General features: G+C 44.4%; 1 protein-coding gene across 3 annotated transcripts in view; it reads left to right on the forward strand.

Moving 5' to 3' along the window:
• GTF3C2 (general transcription factor IIIC subunit 2) overlaps positions 1-22417 on the forward strand; it is a 1345710-nt gene that overhangs the window by 824035 nt on the left and 499258 nt on the right. For all 3 annotated transcript variants that reach the window (XM_069605483.1, XM_069605484.1, XM_069605482.1), the window contains one exon: positions 4013-4142. In XM_069605483.1, coding sequence (XP_069461584.1) covers positions 4013-4142 — 130 coding nt within the window. The remainder of the gene's footprint in view (positions 1-4012; positions 4143-22417) is intronic.

Consider the following 22417-nt stretch of genomic DNA (forward strand, 5'->3'; position numbering starts at 1 on the left):
TATTACTAATCCACTGTAATTATTGTCTTCAAACTCTCTAATTTTACCTGTGATGGAACATTTCTATGGTACTGAGAGGAAGAAAACCACTGAAAGAATACAGAGCATGAATCAAACCGAGAATGACTTTGACATTACCCTGGGGAAGTCCCACAGCAGTGTCATAAAACCTAGAGGCGGAGCCATTGTTAGAGACAGAAGCTGCACGTTTCAAATCAGCTGGCAGAGGTATGCTGAAGGAAACTTGAATGCGCAGCATCTGATGCTAGAGAGAAGACTAAGGGCAGCTTTCGATGCACGGCATTGGGAAAGAGAGGAGACGCGAGAAACCGAGGTGGACACAAGGCGTCCTGAGTGAGAGATAAGTGATGGTGTGACTGCAAGCAAGTAGTGGTGTACCAGGAGGTCCTTTGAACAACTCCAATACTACTTCCATTGAGGTATTGCAGAACAAACTGACCGAAGAAAGAACAGAGAAACCGTACATGACACTACAGAAGAAATGAGAAGCCAACCTGACAAGCGAAGTAAGTGTCACAGCCTGTTCGGAACCCCAGAGACGTTCTCCCTGAACAGTCCAGGTAACAGGAAGCGGGAGACCCTGGAGGGGGACCAAACATCATTACTGGAATGCTTATATCAATAGTAAATGAAGAGAGTGAGAATCATTACTAGAATGCTCCTACTATTCCTAGTCAAGATGAAGAGTGAACATTGAATAAAGGGTCATTTTTTTTTATTTGACTGATGTGAAAAGAATACATATGACCCTTGTAAGGAGAGGGGGAAATACAACCACAATAAAAGAAGAAGAGAACAAGAAGTAAAGAAAGCGTAATTGAGTGAAAGAAACCTTTGGAACCTTGAAGAACCCAGTATCAGAACTGTGATTTGATAGAAAATAGTTACTAAGAACCACCTAGGGATACTTTATTGAACTTAAGGAGAATTGCCTAGCATTTCGGTGCTGCTCTGCCCTTGTGGGTGGGATAAAGACTGATATGCAAATGGATATTGCGGCTCTGTGAAGGGTGCTGTGAGCTAAAACGTGGTTGTAGACCCTCCTGAGTGGAAGAAATTCCATAGAACAGGGTTTGTGACCCATGTTGGTTCTCAGTAGAGTGGCTCCCGCACTCCTTTGTAAAGAAGTTGAAGGAGTCTTAGCCAGGACAGGGGAAATATCTACATCGGAGAGAGGGTGGAATCTAGACATTAGTGGGGAAGAAGAGCTAGAACAGCTTGAAGAAAGTTGAAGAAGGAAAAGGGGAAGAAGGGTATAGAAGAAAAGTAGGGAGATTTGAGAAGTCACGTAGTTGGCAAAGTCAGATGCAGAGAGGGGAGAAGATGACGGAACAGGGGGAGCGGGGGAAAGAATGTGATTTGGATCTGGAAAAGGCAACAAGGATGAGAGGCAAGTGATGTAAAGAAAGAGTGGAAATATTGTTGCTTAGAGGAGAAGAAGTAGAGAGTCATAAGTGGAGTGGAGAGAAGATAGCAGAGATAGGTCTGTTGCTGCCCCAGCCTTACGCCAGCATGTTACAAAGAGTGACGAATGGACTGAAGAGTTGGTAACATCTAAGGCTGATGAGGCTATGCGATGGGGTAAAAGCAACGGCTGGATGAGTGTCAGGAGTGTCAAATAGTGTCCGAAAGAAGAGAGGAGGCAGAATCATCAGAACTAGAATAAGAATACAAATTAGAAAGAGAATGGAGAGTAGAAGTTAGCAGCTCAAGAAAAGGTTAAAATATCTAAGTAGAAGGTCTCAGCTATGAAAAATGGAGGATTGCGACCGAGGAGAGAGGGAGGGGAGAAGGAAAGAAGAGTGATCAGAGCTGAAGATTGGGAGAGCCATTTCTGATGTGGAAATAGAGATAGTGCCGAAGATAAGGTCGAGATAACCTGATGTATGGGAAGGTGGGATAGGAACTTGAAGAAGTGAATAAGAATGAAGGATAGAAGGGAGCGGCACAGTAGAATTAGTCCAGGAGAGATGGAGGTTAAAGTCACCCGGAGAAAACAGTGGTGTAATAGAGGGCAAAGGAATAGAGAGAAGGTTGAGATCATTGCAGAAAGTAGAGACAGGACAAGGTGGACGATAAATAACAATGAAAATCGGAGTGGGACAAGAAGAGGAAGAGCAGTGATATTTGAAAGATGGGAAACGGGAACATTCCGCCAGAAGTGAGGAGGAAGCAACGGAGACAGAAGAAAGAATACCAACACTTTTACCATGTCCAGAAGGGCGAGGGCTGTGGAAAACAAATGAGAAGAGAGCTCGGCATGAGTAACAGAATTGGAAGAAGACAGCCAGGTTTCTATAAGACAGAGAAGGTGAAGGTGAGAAAAAAGGTCTAGGAACACAGTGAGATTTATTGTTAAGGGAACAAGAGTTCCAGAGGGCGACATTAAAGGTTTGGGATAGCTCAGTCAAAGGAGGATAGAGGAGATTAGTATTATTGCGGGAAGAGTAATAATAAGTCTGGGAGCGAGTTTGGGATGGTGACATAGGGGAGGAAACGGAAATAAACCTGTAGAGTTGTTATAAATACGCCAGTGATTGCATAAAAATGTCTCCTACACATAGTGGAGAATCCAAAGCTGAATTAGCCTTGATAAATGCACCCAGGTTGCTATGGCGACAGAGAGAAACATACTCTGCTTCAGGTCTGAGCAATGGAGTGTGAGTCAAAGTGCAATGTGCGCCTGAGAGACAAAGCCAAACATGGGTCAAAGATTGTACTCTAACCCATATGGCGTAGACAGGCACGTGTAAATGCAACTACAGTATTTGAGTGATAAAATCATGATTAGAGATGTGTTAACCATTTCCCCAGACACTTTGCAGGCAGCTCACTAGGTCAGGAAGCAGCCCTGACACCCCCCCCCTTGTACCCCCCACCGCCTGACCCCAACATGGTGGCACACAAACTAAACCAGTAGACAACTCCCTTCACTTGGAGTTGAGAGGGAGGGTTTACCCAAAATGGTAGATGGTGGGCATGTTAGGTGCCAGGGAAATCAAGGAAAAAACAACTCGCCTAGTTTGATCCCTTACTGGCCAAATCTCCTTTTTCCTAAAGTATCAAAGACGGGCTATCTACAGTAAATGTCCTGGATGGGGGATAGTGTTCCCAAGAGCTGGTGTTAGAGAGAAGAGCTGGAGAGCAATGGGAAAAAGAGCTGCAGAGAGCAAGGATGAGGATCTGGAAGAGGGAGAGGTTGGAGAAGAAGGGATCCGGAAGAGTGAGAATTGGTTTTCAAGCTGGCAGCGTAGAAAATGAGTAAACACTGAAGTAGGAGGTGGTCAAGAGCTGGAGAGTAAGGAACCGGAGGGTCACCTGGGAGAAGGCTTGTGTCCAGAAGAGTGGGGTGTCGGGGGGGGGGGGGGGGGTTGGGGGGAGGGGTTATTCCAAGGGATCACAGGGGTCCAGTGAGAGAATCCAGGACAGGGAAGTGGGTCTATTGAGGTCCTGGAGATAGAAGCAGTGTGTCCTTAAGCCTTCTTCCTATAAAGCAAACCCTCACCATTCTCTGTGCTCCTTACCAGTCATTGCCTCCCTTTCTGAATTGCTAAGCTGGAAGAAGCTGAGTGAGTGAGACTTCTGTGCTGTGGTTATAACCTTGTTGTGAGATATGGTCATGTATCGGCACAAAGCTCATTGGTAGCATACATTGTAAAGCAAGTTGTGCTTAAGAGCAAACAGTACTGCTAGTACTGCTAGTGACCAAACTATTTTGTTGATTTCCAGGATTTGGTCATATGTCGTCTCATACCATCTGACTTGCACTTGTAGGATGCATCATTTGAAACCCATGATTGTGTAATCACTTTGAATAGTCACATTGCAAATATGGGAAAAAGCATCAGGCCCTGGAAGTTTGGCACTGAATGGGGCTAGTTGAGGGTTGCCATCTTCCCTCTTCCTTCCTATTCTTTATCTGGATGTCTCTTGATCTTGGGTGTGCCTGCAGCTGTAAATGGCTCATCCCTTATATTTATTTTTCTTTCAGGTGCAGTGTGTTGCCACATTAAATGTGGGGTCCATCCAGGCATCAAGCTCTGGTGAGTGTGGCCAGTGCTTCAGTCTAGCCTGGATGCCATCCAAACCACATCATCACTTGGCTGCTGGCTTCTACGATGGTAGGTGCTTGAAGTTTGACAATGTTATTTGTGTGCAGCTGCATGACTCCATACTGACTCATCACCCGTTTCCCTCTGATTCCATCTAGACTGCACAGTCGTCTCTTTAGTCCTTACTAGATATATTGGAGAGTACACCTAAGAAACATAACATGCACTACAATTAACCACCAGATAAAAGAGAAGAAAATAGATGCAAAATGGACAATAACCAAATCCTTGATTACATGTCTACATACTTGCTAAATATAAAAGGCCATTAACTTGAAATATTTTCCAAACCACTAACCACAGACGTTTTTTGAAATGTTAAGTGCCACTTCACTTTAGAGGGGCTACACAAATGACTCTGGATTCATAGATTCCACTTCGATGCTCTGCAAGAAGTACAAAGAACCAGCAAGCCTCCAGCTGCTCAGTCAGCCTTGCTGTCTCACAAAAGCTAAGTGTTAACATGATACAAGTCTTTCATTATTGGATTGACTGAATGCTTTGGAAGAATCATCAAATTTTCATGAGCCACAATGATCCTCTTTTTAGGGGCTGAATGGGTGAGGATAATCAAACACAAAATCAAAAAGAGTCCCACAAATCAGCTTCCTTCCCTTACCGCTACGAGTGAGCTACCCTATATGGAAACACACTTAGTTTGCATTTTTTACCCCAAAACAAGGGCTCTTAACCATATAGATGTTTAGAAAATATACATATTTTAATATGTATCACAACATATTAAATACACAATGTTAAAACAGTACATATTTTTAGCCACATATTATTGTGTGTGCATTTCCACTGAAGGCGTACAAACCAAACAAATAAGAAATCTTAATTATGCCTTACTATGGTGGATACTCCACAAGGAGCCACCGTTCTTATTCATGCCCCTCCCAATATATACAGGCAAAAAAGGAATGTGCCAACACTTGATACAACAATGTGTTTCTAGAACCAACATGGAGATGTATCTGTTGACAAAATAAGCAAGGCCAATGTTCCCTATTGCGTATCCTGTTGGTCCTGTCCTCGGGGCACTCGGGCTTAATTCATGTTCTGGTTTTCACACATTAAATGGTACACCACAATTTGCAATCTCTCTAAAAGACAAAAAAACTACACTTAAAAACATGGTATTCAACTTTTTGTGCAAAAGAATACTGTGAAAACATCTATAACAACTTCATCTCTGTTATTTAAGCAGCAGGGATATATTCGTTCTTAAATGGTATCATTATTAACCACTTTCACACTTTTCTATAACATTAGATGCGATTTACTCTATTTGTATCCAGTTTCTATAATTACACATTCTCCCTCTAAGGTTTACATTTCATTAGTCCAACATTCTTTACATGTCATTAGTCCAACATTATTTGAACAAGAGCGGTTTGTCACTGTAGCCTATCCCTAGGGCAACACTTATGAGATTGTTTTAAACCTCCACTAATCAAGTGTACCTTTGTACTTATTTCTCCCTCATTTGTGAGTCACGCTTCCAAAATGCTCACCTTTTGTTGACTTTTCAGCTGTTATGTTCTTATTAGAATTGCTTACGTGTCTGCCCTATAGGCGAAGTTGCCTCCCAAATTTATCCTTTATCACAGGCCAAGGCAAACCGTCTTTTGTTTAATACACAATCTTAATCTGTAATAGAAACAAGGCTCTATGTTGTTTATCAATAATCACCTCAAAGATTCTTACTTGAGAGAAAAAGTGCGCCTTAAACATCTTTACGATCAGGATGTGGCTTACCCATAAGATTTTTCTATCTTCAAAATTGCTTCAATTTAAACGAGAAGAGCTTCGTCTTTCTACGCCCTTAGCGTGGCTGTGCTGGGCGTGATCTAAATCATGGCAATGAACAACAAAGAAGGGGACAAAAATAAGTTTCCCTTCTAAGTGCCTCATGACCAAACACATGCATAATGCCTGTCTTTTATCTCAGCGGTTAAACTGCAACCTTCCGTCCCGCTCGCGGATGACAACTGCTTTGGAAGAATGTCATGTTTGGGGTTCTGGTTCCCTAAACATTTTGCGGCTTTCAGATTTTATTTACTTTTTTGTGATCAGAGAATCTTCTACTGAAGTCACTCTATCACCGCAACCCTTTTCCGGTGTACTTCCCTTAATATGTCTTCCATGGCAGCTATACCTTTTAAAACCAGGGTAAAAACGGGGTAATGTAGGGCCGCAAAACCAAGAGTATGTTCAAGTCTACAGAGATCGATTTCACACTCGGCGAGGAATTTGACAATAGGCGATAGGTTTGTGGCAGGTGTGATTTAATTTTGGCTGCACCTATGTTTTAGCCATTCTTTCTGCAATAGTAGCGCAATTCACCTGTATCGTAACCATTCGAGTACTAATGTACTTTTAAGTCCTGCTCCTGTTTTTACCCGTTCCTTTGTCTGCGTGTACCATGAGGCACACCAAAATGCCATTTTGCTGACATGGTTTTAATGTCCTCGTCGCTTCCCAATCTACATCCAGTTACAATGTGTTTGACATTTGTAGGGGGCCAGCCAGATTGGGTGTCCCTCAAATCCTTTGTGTGCTTGCCTGGAGTGGGATTGGTGGTGGATTGGTCTAGGCCAGCCCCTGGTTGAATTTAGTGTCATTGGATCTCCCTGTGCATTCCATAGATGCCTTCCTAATTCACTTCAACTCTAATGGAATCTGGACTGCTGCTAAAGATCCTGGTCTGGCCATACTGGCTAGACCCTGACTCCTTTGTCCTTGCATTCTGCTCTAGCCCTGCTGATCACCATTCAGGCTCCTCCATAGCTTCTTACCATCCTCCCAGATGATTAGACTGGGTGTCCTTGCTGGACCTTGCACAAAGTTTCTGGACCCCTATTAACATGGATCTGGCACATATATCCAAGGTGGAGGTTCCCCTCGATCTTCATGGCTTTGAAATTTCAATGATTTACTGCTACTCTGCCTCACCTCCATCATGAGACATCTTGGGTCACCTACAGCTATTGTCTCCACCGTGGGACCATTTCCCTGAATGCGGATGTACCCTTCTGCTCCCTTGAGCTGACATGGGACCTTTGCTGGGTTTTTTTTCTGCTCCTGACACTATCTTCCATGTTGCTGAGTCTTCTGACTCAAATGTTGTCTCACCAGGTGTCTTCTTTGTTAGATGTTAGGGAGATGTATAATTATTGTGCCTCATCCCCACTCCTAGTGTGACCCCCACACTTTTTGCTGGACTTCTGGACCTTTTTCTTTTAATCCTGAATGAGTGGAGCCTTTTTCCACTCATTCGTTCTTATGGGCTCTGTCTTTTGGAACTGTTTTCTTTGTATTCTACCTGTACTATGGAGTCTGTCTGCTCCATATCTCTTAAAGGCATCTGTATTTTGCAACTGCAGCACACCACTCCTTATGGACAGTGTTGCTGCGGACCCTCTGGGGCCTTCTTTAATACTCTTTTTCCTATATCCTTAAGTTAACTACAGTTCTTAAGGATAGAAAGATACTTGGTGTCTCTCCTAAAACTCTATAGTCTGAGAGATTGGCACACACCACCTTCAGTGGAGTGCCAAAGGGATACTTATTATCCCCCTTCTCTCTGCTCCTATGACTTTTTATTCACATAGACAATCACCTAGTTATGGCTGGTGGCAGTGGACGTGTTGTACCAACTAGTGTGTATTTTTTATACTGCAGGCTATGTCCATAGCCTCAGTGGTGCACAATAGGGGCACCCAAGTACCGAATTGGGGCCACCCTTCTTTTGTCGCCATTACTAGCGTGTTTGTTCTTTGTTAGCCCTTCTTCTACCATGCTGGGAGGGGAAGGTCTGTGTGTGCATTGTTCCTTTGGCGGGAATCAGTAGATATCCCCGCCTAGGCTCCAGTGTGTCTGGGCAGGCAGGAAGTGGGGGAGGAATCCTCCACCCCCCTGTCCTTTGTCTGCCAGAGTGCCTGAATAGAACCAGCTCCCACACAGGTGTATTTCTGTCCTGATTGGACAGCCAAACACCCCTTTCTGTAAAATGCTGAGAGAGATTGCAGAGGAGTGTGTGCTGGATTTGTATAAAAGGTGGTGAGGCTTCTGGGGAAGATGACCAGAGACACCTGCAGACCCATTGCAAAACTGAAGCGACCACTGCTGTCCTCACCCTGTTTTCTATGCGACAGAGGAGCTCCAAAGAGGACGACTCCTTCCCTTTGGCTGGTGAGAACAACCAGTCCCAAGCCTAACTTTGAAGCGAGCCATCTACTGAGGTCCTAGGAGTTACCAGAGCTGCTGCCCATTTCGAGTGCATCGTAGTAGAAAGGCAGAATCTGTCCAAATCTGTGCTAGAGGACACTCTAGAGATCTGATCCAACTCACCCAGACCCCCTCGCCAGAGTGTAGGACTGCAGGAAGCGAAGAAGATTGACCGGTGTAAGGAACTCATGGTCGAAACAGTAAAGACAAACACAAGTGATCAATTCAAGGGTATTTATTAAACTGTATAGGTAGGGTGGAAAAACACCTAATCTATACCTAAATCTAAGATGAGAGCAAGCTCCAACCATAAAACAATAATATGGCAGTCCTAGAGGCGTCTTGTCAAATAAAAAGGCCTATACTAAGAAAAACCTATGGCCAATCCTCCCACTAAATACAAAAAAATTAAATGTGTGCGATAATGTTCTTAAGAAGGAAGTGTTCACAAATAATAAATCAGGATGCATTTGTCGGTCTCCCTTTCCCACGTTTTCAGCACAGGACAAGGTAGGATTCTGGACCACAGCACACGCTTCAGCTTTCCCAGCACAAGCCAACAGTTCCGTCCTCAGCAATCGGGGCCTTCGGTGGTTAAGTCTCTTTTCTACAAAAAGTCTCTTTCCTCCGAGGACCTGAAGGTTTTTAAAATAAACAAAAGTTCCTTTCTGTTTGTGTTTTGGGTGATGGCTTTTTCAACCCTTTGGGTCCCCCTCTTCTGGGCCCAGGTCCACAAAAAGTTCTTAATGAGATCAGGACCTTCAGTAGTTTGTTTTCTTCCTTCCCCTAGCCTGACAGGTTCAAAGTACAAAACAAAAGTTCAAGGCAGGGTGTATTTTGGTTGATAGCTCTGCACCCCTGGGTCCCCCTCTTCTAGACTCGGACCCCTCTCGAATATTAGCTTTCACTTGGGCATGGCATGCCTTCAAAGACTTTTCCTGTTTTACTTTTCTTTGTTGCATTCCCAGGTCAGTGGGTGTTGACTTGGAAACCTCTCTTACGGGATCAGATCCTACTAGACTATTTGCCTCCCTCCGTTAGGTTGAATATGGCTTTCAATGCAATTTTCATCTGTGATAATCACGAATCTTGATGTCCTTTTAAATAGTTCACTGTGGACATCCCTCTGCCGGATCACTCTTGTCAACTCACTGCATACAACACACTGTATATCGGAACTTTAGACTTCTCCGTTTATCAGCAGCCCTCCTTTGGGTTCACTCTTGCCAACTTTGTCAATCAGTCCTCATGATGCAGGATTCAGTTCCCTTAGCTTCACAATCTTCTGTCGGTCAAAGACTTTCGACTGTATAGAGGGTATTATTGTACCCCTGTATGACCACTTTGACACCCTTTGCGCCTTTCCCAAGGCCTTCTGGTAACGGTTGTTTCAACAATCGGGTAATCAACCAGAGTTTCCTGAGTGAGTACTCACATGGTGCCGGACTACTCTGTTGCTGGTTTTCCCTCTTTTAGTATCAATATTGTTTTGTTCTTTCACCGTTTGCTAGTTCCGTTCAACACTGTTTGGTTTCTTATCGGCTCTCCCCTCGACTCACCAGCTGTGATGAACCGCTTGGCTTTTCTTCTCTCTGGAGTCAAGGTTGGTACCACGGAGAAGCGTCTCTCCCCGGCTTGGTTATCGGCGGAGGAGGGTCCTGTGTACCGTTGACCTCTGCTGCAACACACGCTGGCTATTGTTTGCGGTCTTGTGATTCCTTCTGCAGCTGTTTTACGGACCTTGGTCGGAAAGGGCAAGGTCGCTTCTCCCCTTGTCATCCTCTTGGTTTGCGCCGTATTTCTCCTCTTATTGAACTGCTGTGCGGAGTTAGCTCTCTCGACGTGCGGTTTGCCAGCTCTCTCGACGTGTGGTTTGCATTGCTCGTATTGTGTTCGCATGCTCCATCTTTTATTCCTGTGGGGAAGGGAAAGGGCCGTCAGGTGAATGAGGTTTTGGTCAATAGCATGACTTTGCCTGACCCTTGTGTTGGGAGATGTCAGGTAAACAGTTTTTGGATTATTAGTATGAAATGAACAGGGGTAATTGTAGGAATGGTATTGTTTTGTTAATGCCAATTGAGAGTTCAGAAAATAATGACCAGAGGGACGTGGAAAAGAATGACGGAGTATTTGGGTGGGAAACCGGAAAACAAGGATTCTGGGATTTGTTGTTTTCGAGGGCAACAAGGTTTGGGCTCCTAGTTGGTTTACCAGAGGTATAGGGGTGGTTGAATGTTATTAAGGGAGCTTCTTTGGAAGAAGGAGGTAGATGTGGCATAAGCAAAAGAAAAGTTTCAGGGATTTCGTGCCTGGAAGAACACAGCATATTTCCTGGGGTATTCCTTCAAGCATAACCGTGGTGATCCTCCCTCACTCGTCCAACCCCAGGGTTGGGATCTGAGAGTGCCAGCCCTTCCATGGCCACCTGAATAAGGGATTCCTGAGGTCTGCCTGGGAGAATACCCTTGGGTTTCGTCACACCGGGCGATCTGTGTAGTTTTCTGTTGCTGCTGAAAAGGCGCCAAAACCAGTCGTGCCACAGGTCCCCCCTGTTTGCCAAGACTTCAAGCCGTCTCCGAACTGCGTTTAGCTAGGGTTACGGTTTTGGACTAAAAAGACTTTCCAGGCGAAGAAACAGTCTCTAGAACCTTGAACTAAGCTCATGTTACGCTAACATCTTATTTTCCTGCCGTTAAATGACTTTTCTATATGTGTTCGCAGAGTAAATGCATTACTGTATAACCTGTTGAAAACTGCGTGAGTGCGCAGTTACCGATGAAATGATAACCTTGTCTTTTCCCTTTCTGACGTTGCTACAAATGTAACCGCGAACAAACACAAAGGTGAAAGTGCCCTTTGAAGTGTATTATGTAGTATTCCAAAGTGTTCTACCGTTAACGTCTGAAGCTTTTGAAGGGGTTCTTGTGTAAATCTAATAAATATATATTGTTACTAAGATCAGAGTACTTACCTACAGCTCACATCTTCCTCTTAAGATGAGCCTGATTGCTCTTCCACACTAAGAAGGTTCCGAGCTAGTACAGACTGATGCTAGGAGTTGGGGGGGGGGAGGGGGGGGGATCTACAAACCACTGGGATAGCTTACTAAATTCTTACTACCAGTTGGACTTTAGGAAATCTCCCCTAGCATTAGGCCTTCTTAGTCTGGATCCTTGCTGGGTTGTTGGCTCGAGTCCCTTCTCTTCGACCCCCTAGCTGCCAATAAACTGGCCTAAACCCAGCACCCAAACTCCCACTGTTCCTGGCCGAACTCAGAGCAACCAGGATTGAGTACCTGTCAACAGGGCCCTGATCCTATAGTGGGTTTCATTTTCTCGCTGTGGATTCCCTCGGTCCGTTGATTTTCATTGACTAGAGTGCGTCTTCTGATCCCTTCCTGGTCGATTGGTTCTCAAACCCTGGTCTGAATCTCTACTTTGGGGGGTGTCCCTTGCTGGTTTAAACTACTGGTGCACTGGTAGTATACAGGGAGAATTACTTGACTTCCTTTGTAATCGCAGAACCTATTGAATTTGTCCCATCAATTCCATTGGGTGAACCTTTTGCAACTTGTTAAATTCTTTCGAAGGGATTTAGCAAGGTACTTCTATGAGCTGAGGCATTTTTCTCTAATCCCCCATAGGACCTTTGAGATTTTAAAATAAAAATTGTACTAAGGTACCAGTGATGATGTATTATGTATTTTAATAGAATGAATGACTGCAGTTCACTCTGTCAATGCAAGCAATGATGTTTAAATATCCAACATAAATTACTTTTTTCTAGATTTGAATTGGGACCGATTCGGGTCCAGTGCCCTTGACTATTTATGGTCTGTTTTGTTTGCCATTAGTGTCTGCCTTCTGTAATGCTTTAACTTTATTTTATTTATTATTTTTTTTTTATTAGGTCTATTGATTAAACAAATAAATCTATTACACCATATTATAAAATTCAAATATTCCACATTAAGAACATTAAATACACTTCTCCAATCAACATAATTATGATCAATACAGTGCAATCATTTCATAAAAGGATATGAATTAAATCCATAGAAAAACATTTCTACTCATTCTCATTAAAAGAATGTTTAACAAAATCCAATATAATCAAGTAAAATCTTGTAGTTAAATTCCTGCAATATACAATATGCCGCACAATTAAGAATACAAATCTCTCCTAAATAAAAAACAGCCCAAAATTGTTCCATTTATGTTGTTCAAATCACTCGCACATTTTCTGTAACCCATTTATGTACATAATTAACAGTTTTCAACATGCTGTTAAAAGATGGTGAGTTCTTTCTATCTCCAAACCACACAATCGGCATACTCGCTTTTGATATGGAATATTAGCCTATGCACAAAAATAAGCATTAAATGGTAATTGATCGAAAAAATTCTAAGCGCCACAGTTTACCTTGTAAAGTTTTTAGCCATTGAATTTCTTTATGGCCTCCACACCGTATAAAGCGCATAGGACTATTCTGGCTTTGTATATTCTTAGGAGTCCCTCTTTAGAGTAACCATCGCTATTAGCAACAAAAGTTTTACAATAATTTTTTTATCATATTATAATTGGTCAAGAAGGTGGGTCTCAAAGAATCAGAAAGCGGGACTCTTAAGTAAATGCTTAAACACTTTTCCTCCCGCCTTTCTGTCTTAAATAAGCATAGTACTACCTTGTTGGGTTAATCTTCTTATCGTTCTTCTTGGAGTAAGATGGAATCTGATTTGTCCTTTTAGTATTACTTGCTACATGCTAGCTTTGTTGGTACATTGTAAAGTACTTGCTTGACAGTGTCATATTTTCCTACTGTAATATTAGATAAATGCATGTATATTTTCAAAAGTGTATTGTGTGTTGTATTTTACTGTGTATGGTACTAATTATACTTTGATACCATCTCCAACCCTTCATAAAAGTGAAGCCTGACCGCTCTGCTACATTACTCATTGACACAGTTTTTGTCTTGTTGGACATCTGGTTGTTCTGCACGGGATAGGTCTGTTCACATGCATCACAAGAGGGCTGTGGGAAAACTTCCGACACGCAGTTGTATAAATATTATGACAAATCCACCCAATCCCAAATGTGACCAGACGCCTACGTGTTGCTTTCCTCACAAATTCATCCCTGCCCCAAAAGTCTAAAATCGTGGTGGTCACAGCTCTTTAAATACAAGGAAATTAACAAACCTTTTAGGCTTCTAAACTCAGTGTGGCACCAAGAACTCTGGTGGTGTCCTCTCCCTCCTTCCCATATGGTTGCGATAGCCTACATCACTGGCAGGTCCAATAGCATTAATCTATGGCAATTAATTTTCTCTTATAGGCTTATTACGAAGCTTCTGCATGCTGCATACCTCTTTTCCTAGACATGCCCCTAAAATAAGTACATGTTCACTTGTCACACCTGTCACTTTTTTTTGCTTCTGGACGGGTCAGGAAACCTTTCCTTCACCCTTCCTTTTTTCCCAGAGATCATGTTTTGTAGCTTCCAATTTTCTGTTTTTTTTGTCTTTCAATTTTTGATTGGGCCTGGCAAAATATCCTACATTTCAGTATTTATTTCTCTGTTTATCCATTGGTTTGGACTCGCCTGCACTGATCTTGCTAGACTTATTTTTGGAACTTCAAACACTTGATAGCAAGACTGAGCAGTGAAGCCTAGACTAAGGAGCTCATGAGTTTGGTGTAAAGTACAGGTAACATACACACAACAGATTCTCCACATAGGTAATTATTTAACAGAGAAGCATTAGGCTAGAAAACTATAAGTAGGTAACACATATATAAATGTATACACGCAAACACTGGTGTCCAATTGGCGCACACATCCCACATTAGAATAAATACAATTATAGGTGAATATGGTTTGTGAGTTAAAATGGGGAGCAAAGATGCTAAACCAAGTTAACTAATGCCTTATAAAATTATAAGGCAGGACCATACCACTGTAAGGAAACTCCATGGCCCTTATTTACATAGCGTTTACCAATGGAGGTTTGTCGTCATAGAACGCTTCTGTGAATTAGGCCCAATAAGTCCAACAATTGTTCAAGGTATATGGTAGCCAAGTTTTGGCAACTTTTGGGGAGTGTTAAAAGTAATTCCAAGTCTTCTTCTAGAAAGCAATTGGCTCAATGTAGTAGTTAGTGCTTTAGTCTGTGACACTTTCCGCAGTAGAACAAAAGTTGGTTTCTTATAGAGGAAAGGGCAGCTACCAATCCTAGGTGTCTAGGGGGACCAAGACATGATTTCCCAGATTCTGCCACCGCAGGTAAGGCAAGTATAGCTGCAGAGTAGGACTTCAATACCATTGTTAAAGAATGGGGAGAAAGGTAACTCCAAAGCAGATATGCAAACCAGCCCCTTCTCTCACAATTCGAGCAAACGATGATCCCAGGAAAGTCAGGGCTGTATGGGATAACTGCTTACACCGTAGGTTTTTGTGTTGGTGATCCAGGAGTCGCAGGTGCATGGTGTTAATTTGGCGACTTCGACTGCTTGGCCACGTAATTCAGATGTTATGGTCTTATACCAGCAACCTGAAGGTTATGACGATCGACTGGATAGATTCAGGAGGTGAAGATAAATCACTTCTGTTTCTGCTACAATGACGTTGAAAGACCTGCAAGTGCCAAACACACCTGATAAGCAAAAGAAATGATCCTGCTAAGGTTCTAAAGGCCTGAAGAGACGGCACCTCAGGACATAAAAGAAAGCATCCACAGTGTCAGAATCCGAACTCTGTCCCTAACATTCTATCGTAAACAAAATCAAAAAGGGTGTCCTTCTGCTCTAGAGAAATGTCCCCCTTCCCCTGGATAAAAGGTTTTGCAAGTTCTCCGTTTTCTCTCCACCTGGTAGGAAACAGAAATGTATCCCTTTCCAAAAAGTTTTGAAAAATTCTCAGTCTTTTTCCAAGTGATAGGCAAAAATGTCTTGCTTTCTTTGCTCATCTGTAAGGTCCAGACCCTGATTGATGGACCGGACGGATTCCCTTCTTAACCAGGTACTGTGAAAAGACCCTTGTTTACAGATCTAGCTTCCTCTTCAACCGGATACTGCCACAAGGAAGAAGAGGTTTGGATACTCCTCCAATCCAAGGTGATTCACAGACCCCTGTTGGCAGACGAGGAAGAGTGGTAGGGAGCTTCTCCCTGTTTGTTGGGGTCCCAGACCCCCTTCATTGAACCTGGTTAACTTCCCTGCCAGGCACTGTTGAGGTTTAGTGTCTCTTGCTTGTTTGGTGGTTACCAGACCTGATCTTCCATCCGGCCGGACCTCTCAGGCTCTCCCCAACAACCCTTCTTCACCACCAATGAAATACTCTGTTCGATCTCGCAGGGTCTCCTCTCCCTCCTGGTTCTTTGTTCCCTGAGGTTGCTCCGCAGCGCGAGAGAAACATCCAGAGGTTTCCTTCTGTTCTTGTCCTCTCCGCCAAACAAACTGCTTGCGCAGTTCTGCTCGGTTCCCCTCTTTCTTCGAATGGATTGTGTCCTCCCACGTATTCCTCATCTTATGATAATTCGTTATCGTCAGCTTCGCTGCTTCGGAATTTTTTTTTCGCCAGAGGGCGCTGTGCTCGAGGCGTCGATTGTCCCTCGACGGGCTCTGTACCTTGTCGACTTCACTGATGGTATAAGTAGCTTGAGCCGCGCCCGTTGGCTTCAGTTCCGTTTTTCCGATTGCTTCGCTCTCGAGAACGGCACGCTTCAAATTTTCTACTGAAAATGTCATCGTCTTCAACACCCAAGACTGGGTTTAAAAAGTGTATCGACTGCGGATCCAAGATGTCGATCACAGATCCTCACCGCGTTTGTCTCTGGTGCCTCGGTTCTAATCATCGAATCGGCGACTGTGGCTCCTGTCAGTCAATGACGGAGAAGGCCCTTTGTGAGAGGAAAGGTAAACTGGCGGTGGGGAGGGAAGCTTCCAAGGCCTCTTCGAAGGCTTTGGCAAAAAAAAACATAAAAATTCGAGCGATTTGAAAGAATCGGATCGTCATACACACTCTAAGAGATCTCGATCTCGTAGTAGATCGAGGCGCTCTTCATCTTCCTCTTCTAAGAGAGTGAAAAGGAGACATAGATCTCCTTCATCATCTTCTGATTCATCGACCGAAGTGGTACGATGCCCGACAAAATCGGATTCCCCTAGAAAATGGGAGGAATTTCGAAAGAAGATGATGGAGGTATTTGAGCATGCGGCCTTGACCCCCTCAAAGAAACCTCAGAAGAGCCGTACCCCCGACGATCCATTGGACGACAAAGCGAAGTCGGGAACTACTGTGGTAAAACCCAGTAGTATAGAGGATACTAGAAAAACTTGAGTCGACGCCAAGCTGTCGAAGACTCTTTGAGAGTCGAGTACCTCTCCGATACCACATAAGAAACGGAAGTCGTTGAAAACTTCCACGACTTCGTCGACGCCAGCAGCTTCCATATCGAAGCCAAAAGCGTCTTCGACGCCTGTGCCGAAGCCTTCATCGGGGTCGTCGAAGATTCCTTCGACACCTTCGAAGAATCTTTCCATTCCTTCGATGAAAACTCAGGAGGAAGAGAGGAGATTTACTCCATTACCAAGATCTGACTTTTTTAAGTCTGTCTTCGATTTATGAAGAATCTGGCTCTGAGGATGAGGAAATCTCTCCTTTTGGGGTGCAATATGGCACTAGACAAGTTCCGGAAGAATTTATAGACCCAGAATCTAAAATGAGAGACCTGTGCGAGACTCTGCATTCTGCTAGTGGCATTGACACGTCACCGGAATTAGTTTGCTAGAACATGCAGATTCAGGGTACAGGAGGCTGATGAATAGAGTGATAGAATATATGGGTTGGGGTAGAACCTCACACACTTTTGAACAGGATGATATGACAGACATAATTGTCCGGTGTCCTCAGAAGGATCCAGTTCTCCCCTTCCATAGGGACTTCGGAGAACAGTGGAGAAGAACTGGAAAAATCCTGAAAATATTGCTGCTGTAAACAGTAATTTTCCCAAAAAATATAGACCTGCTGGTTCTGATCCTGAATATTTAAATAGACATCCCACTCCAGAAAGTCTGGTTATTCAAGCAGCATCTACTTCAAGACAGACTGCATATCCTACTATCACCCCGGACAGAGAGGATAAAAAAGTTGATGCTTGGGCCCGTAAAGTTTTTACTTTAGGTAGTACGGCTCTTAAGTCAACCAATGTTACCTGTACCCTGGCCAGGTTTACCCATACCCTGTGGGACTACATTTCAGCGGCGGCTGATCATATTCCGGAAGGCGAGGAAAAGGAAGGCTTCCTGAATATTGTCAAAGACGGGAAGGAGGCAATGGGGGAATGCCTCCAGTCTGGACTGGATACTGCTGATAGTATCAGCAGATCCATGGCTGTGAGCACTGTATTACGCAGATTTGCGTGGTTGAGGAAGTCCGGGTTTGCACCAGATGTGCAGGCCAGACTTCTCAACATGCCTTTTGATGGCTCGAGGGTGTTTTGTAATAAGGCCGATGAAAGCCTAGAAAAACTTCAGACCTCAAAAGCGGCAGCTAAATCTCTTAGTGCCTCCATGCATCAGCCTCAGAAACTCTATTCCGGCTCATCTTCCTGGAGGGGTCGTTCTTTTCGGTACTACTCCTCTTTTGGTAGAGGAAGAGGACAGGCTTTTCAAAGAGGCAAAAGAAATGTCCCTTGTGGTGGACGAGGAAGAGGTGCGAAACCAGCCTCAGGATCGGCATCTTTGCCCTCAGCCGCTCCTGCAGCCGCCTCCAAATCACTCTGAGATCTTGTTGCACAAAACCCCAGTGGGAGGCAGGATCTCTCAGTATCTGAAGGAATGGTGGGGCATTACCTCAGATGCTTGGGCACTGGAAACAGTAGCTCAAGGTTACTGTCTCCCCTTCCTAAAAAGGCCTCGGAACCATCCACCGGGAACCAACTCAAAATTCCCGATCCGCTCCTGTTGCAGGAAATTTTAACCCTGCTGGAGACAGGTGCTATAGAACAAGTACCTGTAGCGGAGAGGAACAAGGTTTGGTACTCCCCATACTTTTTCATCCCAAAAAAGGACGAGGATTGAGACCCATCTTGGACTTAAGAAACTTGAATAAGTTCCTCAGGAAGGACAAGTTCAAGATGGTGACCCTTTCTCAGATCCTTCAGGCTCTCCAACTCCTAGACTGGTTGTTATCATTGGAACTTCAGGATGCTTACTTTCATGTGCCAATCCATCTCAAGCACAGAGTTTGCGATTGGCAATTCTCACTATCAGTTTCGAGTTCTGCCATTCGGATTAACCTCCGCCCCAAGGGTTTTCACCAAATTAATGGCAGTGGTGGCAGCGAGTCTCAGGATTCATGTCTACCCCTACCTGGACGATTGGTTGATCAGAGCACGTTCTCCCGAACAAGCTCAGGAACATCTTTCGATCACCTGCCACTTCCTTCACAAATTGGGCTTCTCCCTCAATTTCAAGAAATCCCACATGGTATCATCCCATGGATACTTCCTCAGGAAAGGCCTCGCCTCCCGAGGTGAGAGCTCTCCACGTTCTCAGATGGTAACAAAGTTCCATAATGCCCAGCATCTACCGGCCTTCGATTTTCTGAGGTTGCTCGGCCTTATGGCATCCTGCATTTTCCTAGTACCAGAGGCCAGATTGAGAATGAGATCCCTTCAATGGGCACTCAGAACTGTGGTCCCAGTTCTCAGGGAATATGTCGGATCTTCTGCAAGTCCCGAGCGCAGTTGCTCAGGATCTACTATGGTGGGCTTGCAACTACAACATCCTCAAAGGAGAATCTTTTTGGCAACCATGGCCGAAGATAACAGTAGTAACGGACGCCTCACTCACAGGGTGGGGAGCACACACCAACGATATGACAATCAGCGGTTGTAGCTCTCCATCGGCTGAGGGCAATTAGACTAGCGCTGAATGCCTTCCTGCCCTCTGTACAGGGAAAGAATGTCCTGATAATGATGGACAACACAGTGGCCATGTACTACCTCAACAAGAGAGGAGGCGTAGGGTCACTACTAGGGGTGTCACGGTATTAGTTTTATGACGGTACAATAACCTTCTTGCCAAATGACGGTATATCATGGTTATCACGGTATAGCAGGTGGAGTTAACTAATCTTAACAAATATTTTCTAAAAGGTCATAAATTGTCAGATTTATCATCACAAACAAAACCAGGCACCCCGGGTCAGAATTGTGCTTTTCAACATACTTTCCACTGAAATGCCACCCCTTGCTTCCACCAAACACAAACACGTGTGGAGAGGTGGAGGGGGGGCGGGCAGCCCTGCTGCGACTGGCAAAGCAAACTGAATAGCTTTTCTTAAGTGGTCCTTTAGGCTTTTACCTCCCCCACTGTCTACTGGTGAAGATGAACATGTTGCCATCTTGATAACCTGCATGCCACAGATCATTGGAGCCTGATGTGTGTGTGTCTCTTTCTCTTTCTCTTTCTCTCTTTCTCTTTCTCTTTTTCTCTTTCTCTTTCTCTCTTTCTCTTTCTCTTTCTCTCTTTCTCTCTTTCTCTCTTTCTCTCTTTCTCTTTCTCTTTCTCTCTCTCTCTCTCTCTCCAAAAGGTGTTCAGTAATGACGGACATGTTACCCTTTGGTATGGCAGCAGGGAATACCCACAGAGATGAGTAAATTTCGCAGTGTGGGGGCAATACGAGAAGGAATCTATCGGCAGTTCACCTAGCCGGAGAGCAGAACACAGCGGCAGACGCTCTGAGCAGGCAGAGCAAAGTCTCCCACGAGTGGGAGCTAGCTCAGGAAGTCCTTCTGGAGATCTTCGCCCTTTGGGGAACCCCTCAAGTGGATCTGTTCGCTACCGCGATCAACCGGAAGTGCAAACAGTACTGCTCAAGGGAATTGCCTCCGAGCTCTAGGAGACCCGTTCGTAGTGGAGTGGAAGTTCCCACTGCTGTACCCGTTTCCTCCAGTTCCCGTGGTTCCTCAAATAATCAGGAGGTTGAGAACGTTCAGGAAAACCATGATCCTAATTGCCCCGGATTGGGCCAGGAGGACGTGGTACCCGGACCTTCTGGACATGTCCATCTGCCCTCCAATACGTCTTCCGCAAAGAGAGGATCTTCTCTCGCAAGAGGAAGGTCGGGTTCTCCATCCAGAGTTCAAGATACTCGACCTTCACGCATGGTTTCGGAGAGGTTGAGATACAAGGATTGGGATCTTCCGGATGACGTTATGGAGATTTTGCTTTCGGCCAGAAGCCCAGCAATGAAATCTTTGTACCGATGTCGTTGGAACAAGTTCAGTAACTGGTGCAAAGATAAGGATGTGGACCCTTTTCAATGTGGCACCCCAATGGTGCTTTCTTTCCTATTACATCTAGCCAATCTGGGGCTCCAGATTGGAACAATTAAAGGATATCTTGCTGCGCTGTCCATTTTTAAGCGCTCCTCGGAGGAGGTTTCCACTTCAAAATTCCATTCATCATTCAATTTCTGAAAGGGCTTACTAACGTATACCCTCCAGTACCTTTTCATGTCCCAACTTGGGATTTAAATCTAATACTTAAGTTTCTAACTTGTATACCTTTTGACCCTCTACACTCTTGTCCCTTGAGGCTTCTAACATTAAAAACTGTCCTTCTTGTGGCCTTAACATCAGTCCGCAGGGTTAGTGGATGACAGGCTCTCTCATGTAAACCTCCATATACTACTTTCTACGAAGACAAGGTAGTTCTTAAGGTTAAACCTTCCTTTTTACCAAAAGTAGTTTCTGACTTCCATTTGTGAAAAAAAAATCATTTTACCAACATTCTATCCTCCTCATTTGGGCAAAGAAGAGGAGAGAGACTGCATAGACTGGACCCCAAAAGGGCTATGTTTTTACATTTCAAAAACATCAAAATTGCGTCAGGATGACCAACTTTTTATAGGTTATACTGGCCATTTATTGGGATTAGCGGTGACAAAACAGACTATATCCCGCTGGATCATTCTGGCTATAATTGAATGCTACAGATTGGCGGGAAAGGACCCCCTAGATGGGCTGCGAGCCCATTCCACTAGGGGATGGCTACTTCTGCGGCTCTGAAGAGGGGAGTTCCTGCAGTGGATATTTGTTCAGTTGCAACAAGGATATCGATGCATACTTTTATCAAGCATTATTGCTTAGATGCTTCCTCCTCCAATGAGGGGTTATTTGCCAAGGCGGTACTTCATTCCGTCCATGGAAACAGCATCTAGTACTCCTACCTCCAAAATTGGCACTCTATGAGTCTTTCATAAGATGAGGAATACGTGGGAGGACACAATCCATTCGAAGAACAAGTTACTTACCAACTGTAACGTTCTTTTGACTTGATGTTCCTCCCACATATTCATTGCCCCTCCCAACCTACCCCGCAGTAAAGTTTACGTTTTCTTACACTTTCCTCTCACGAAGAGTGCATCAGTCATGAGACACGCCTGGGTGTTCCTCCAATATTTCATTGAAAAAACAGAACTGACGCGACATTGACAAGGTACGTAGCCCGTCGAGGGACAATCGACGCCACGACCTTGAGCACAGCGCCCTCTGCCGGAAAAAATTTGGAATAAAATGAGGAATACGTGGGAGGAACATCCAGTCGAATGAACGTTACAGTTGGTAAGTAACTTGTTGTTCTCTCTGCTACAGCTTCCCATGCGGCACTTGGCAGTCTAAAAGATTGGTGCTTTTCACGGACTGCTCCGCTCTTGACTCTGCGTTCCTTCGCCTCCCTGCAGCAGAAAGTGTGGCTGCTCGACCTTTCTTTTCCGTCTACTGCCTGCAGACGGTCCCGGGCCTCTTCAGCCTTCTCTCTCGGTCTTGGCCACCGGCCTGCTGGCCCTTCGTTCCTCTGTAGAGAATCTCTCACTTTCAGCTGTCCTCCTTCTCTTTTTATTCCTTTACAATCCTGATTGGGTTCTGTTAGTCTGGACCGCTCATTTTGGTTCTGCGGAGTAGTCGGCAATACTCTGCGCCTCTTCCTTCCCCCAGAAGCTCACTGTCTCTAGAGCTCTGGTTCTCTCTAGGCTGGATTATT

This window comes from Ambystoma mexicanum, chromosome 4p (genome assembly GCF_040938575.1).
Source record: "Ambystoma mexicanum isolate Mex_15411 chromosome 4p, UKY_AmexF1_1, whole genome shotgun sequence".
Lineage (NCBI taxonomy): Eukaryota > Metazoa > Chordata > Amphibia > Caudata > Ambystomatidae > Ambystoma > Ambystoma mexicanum.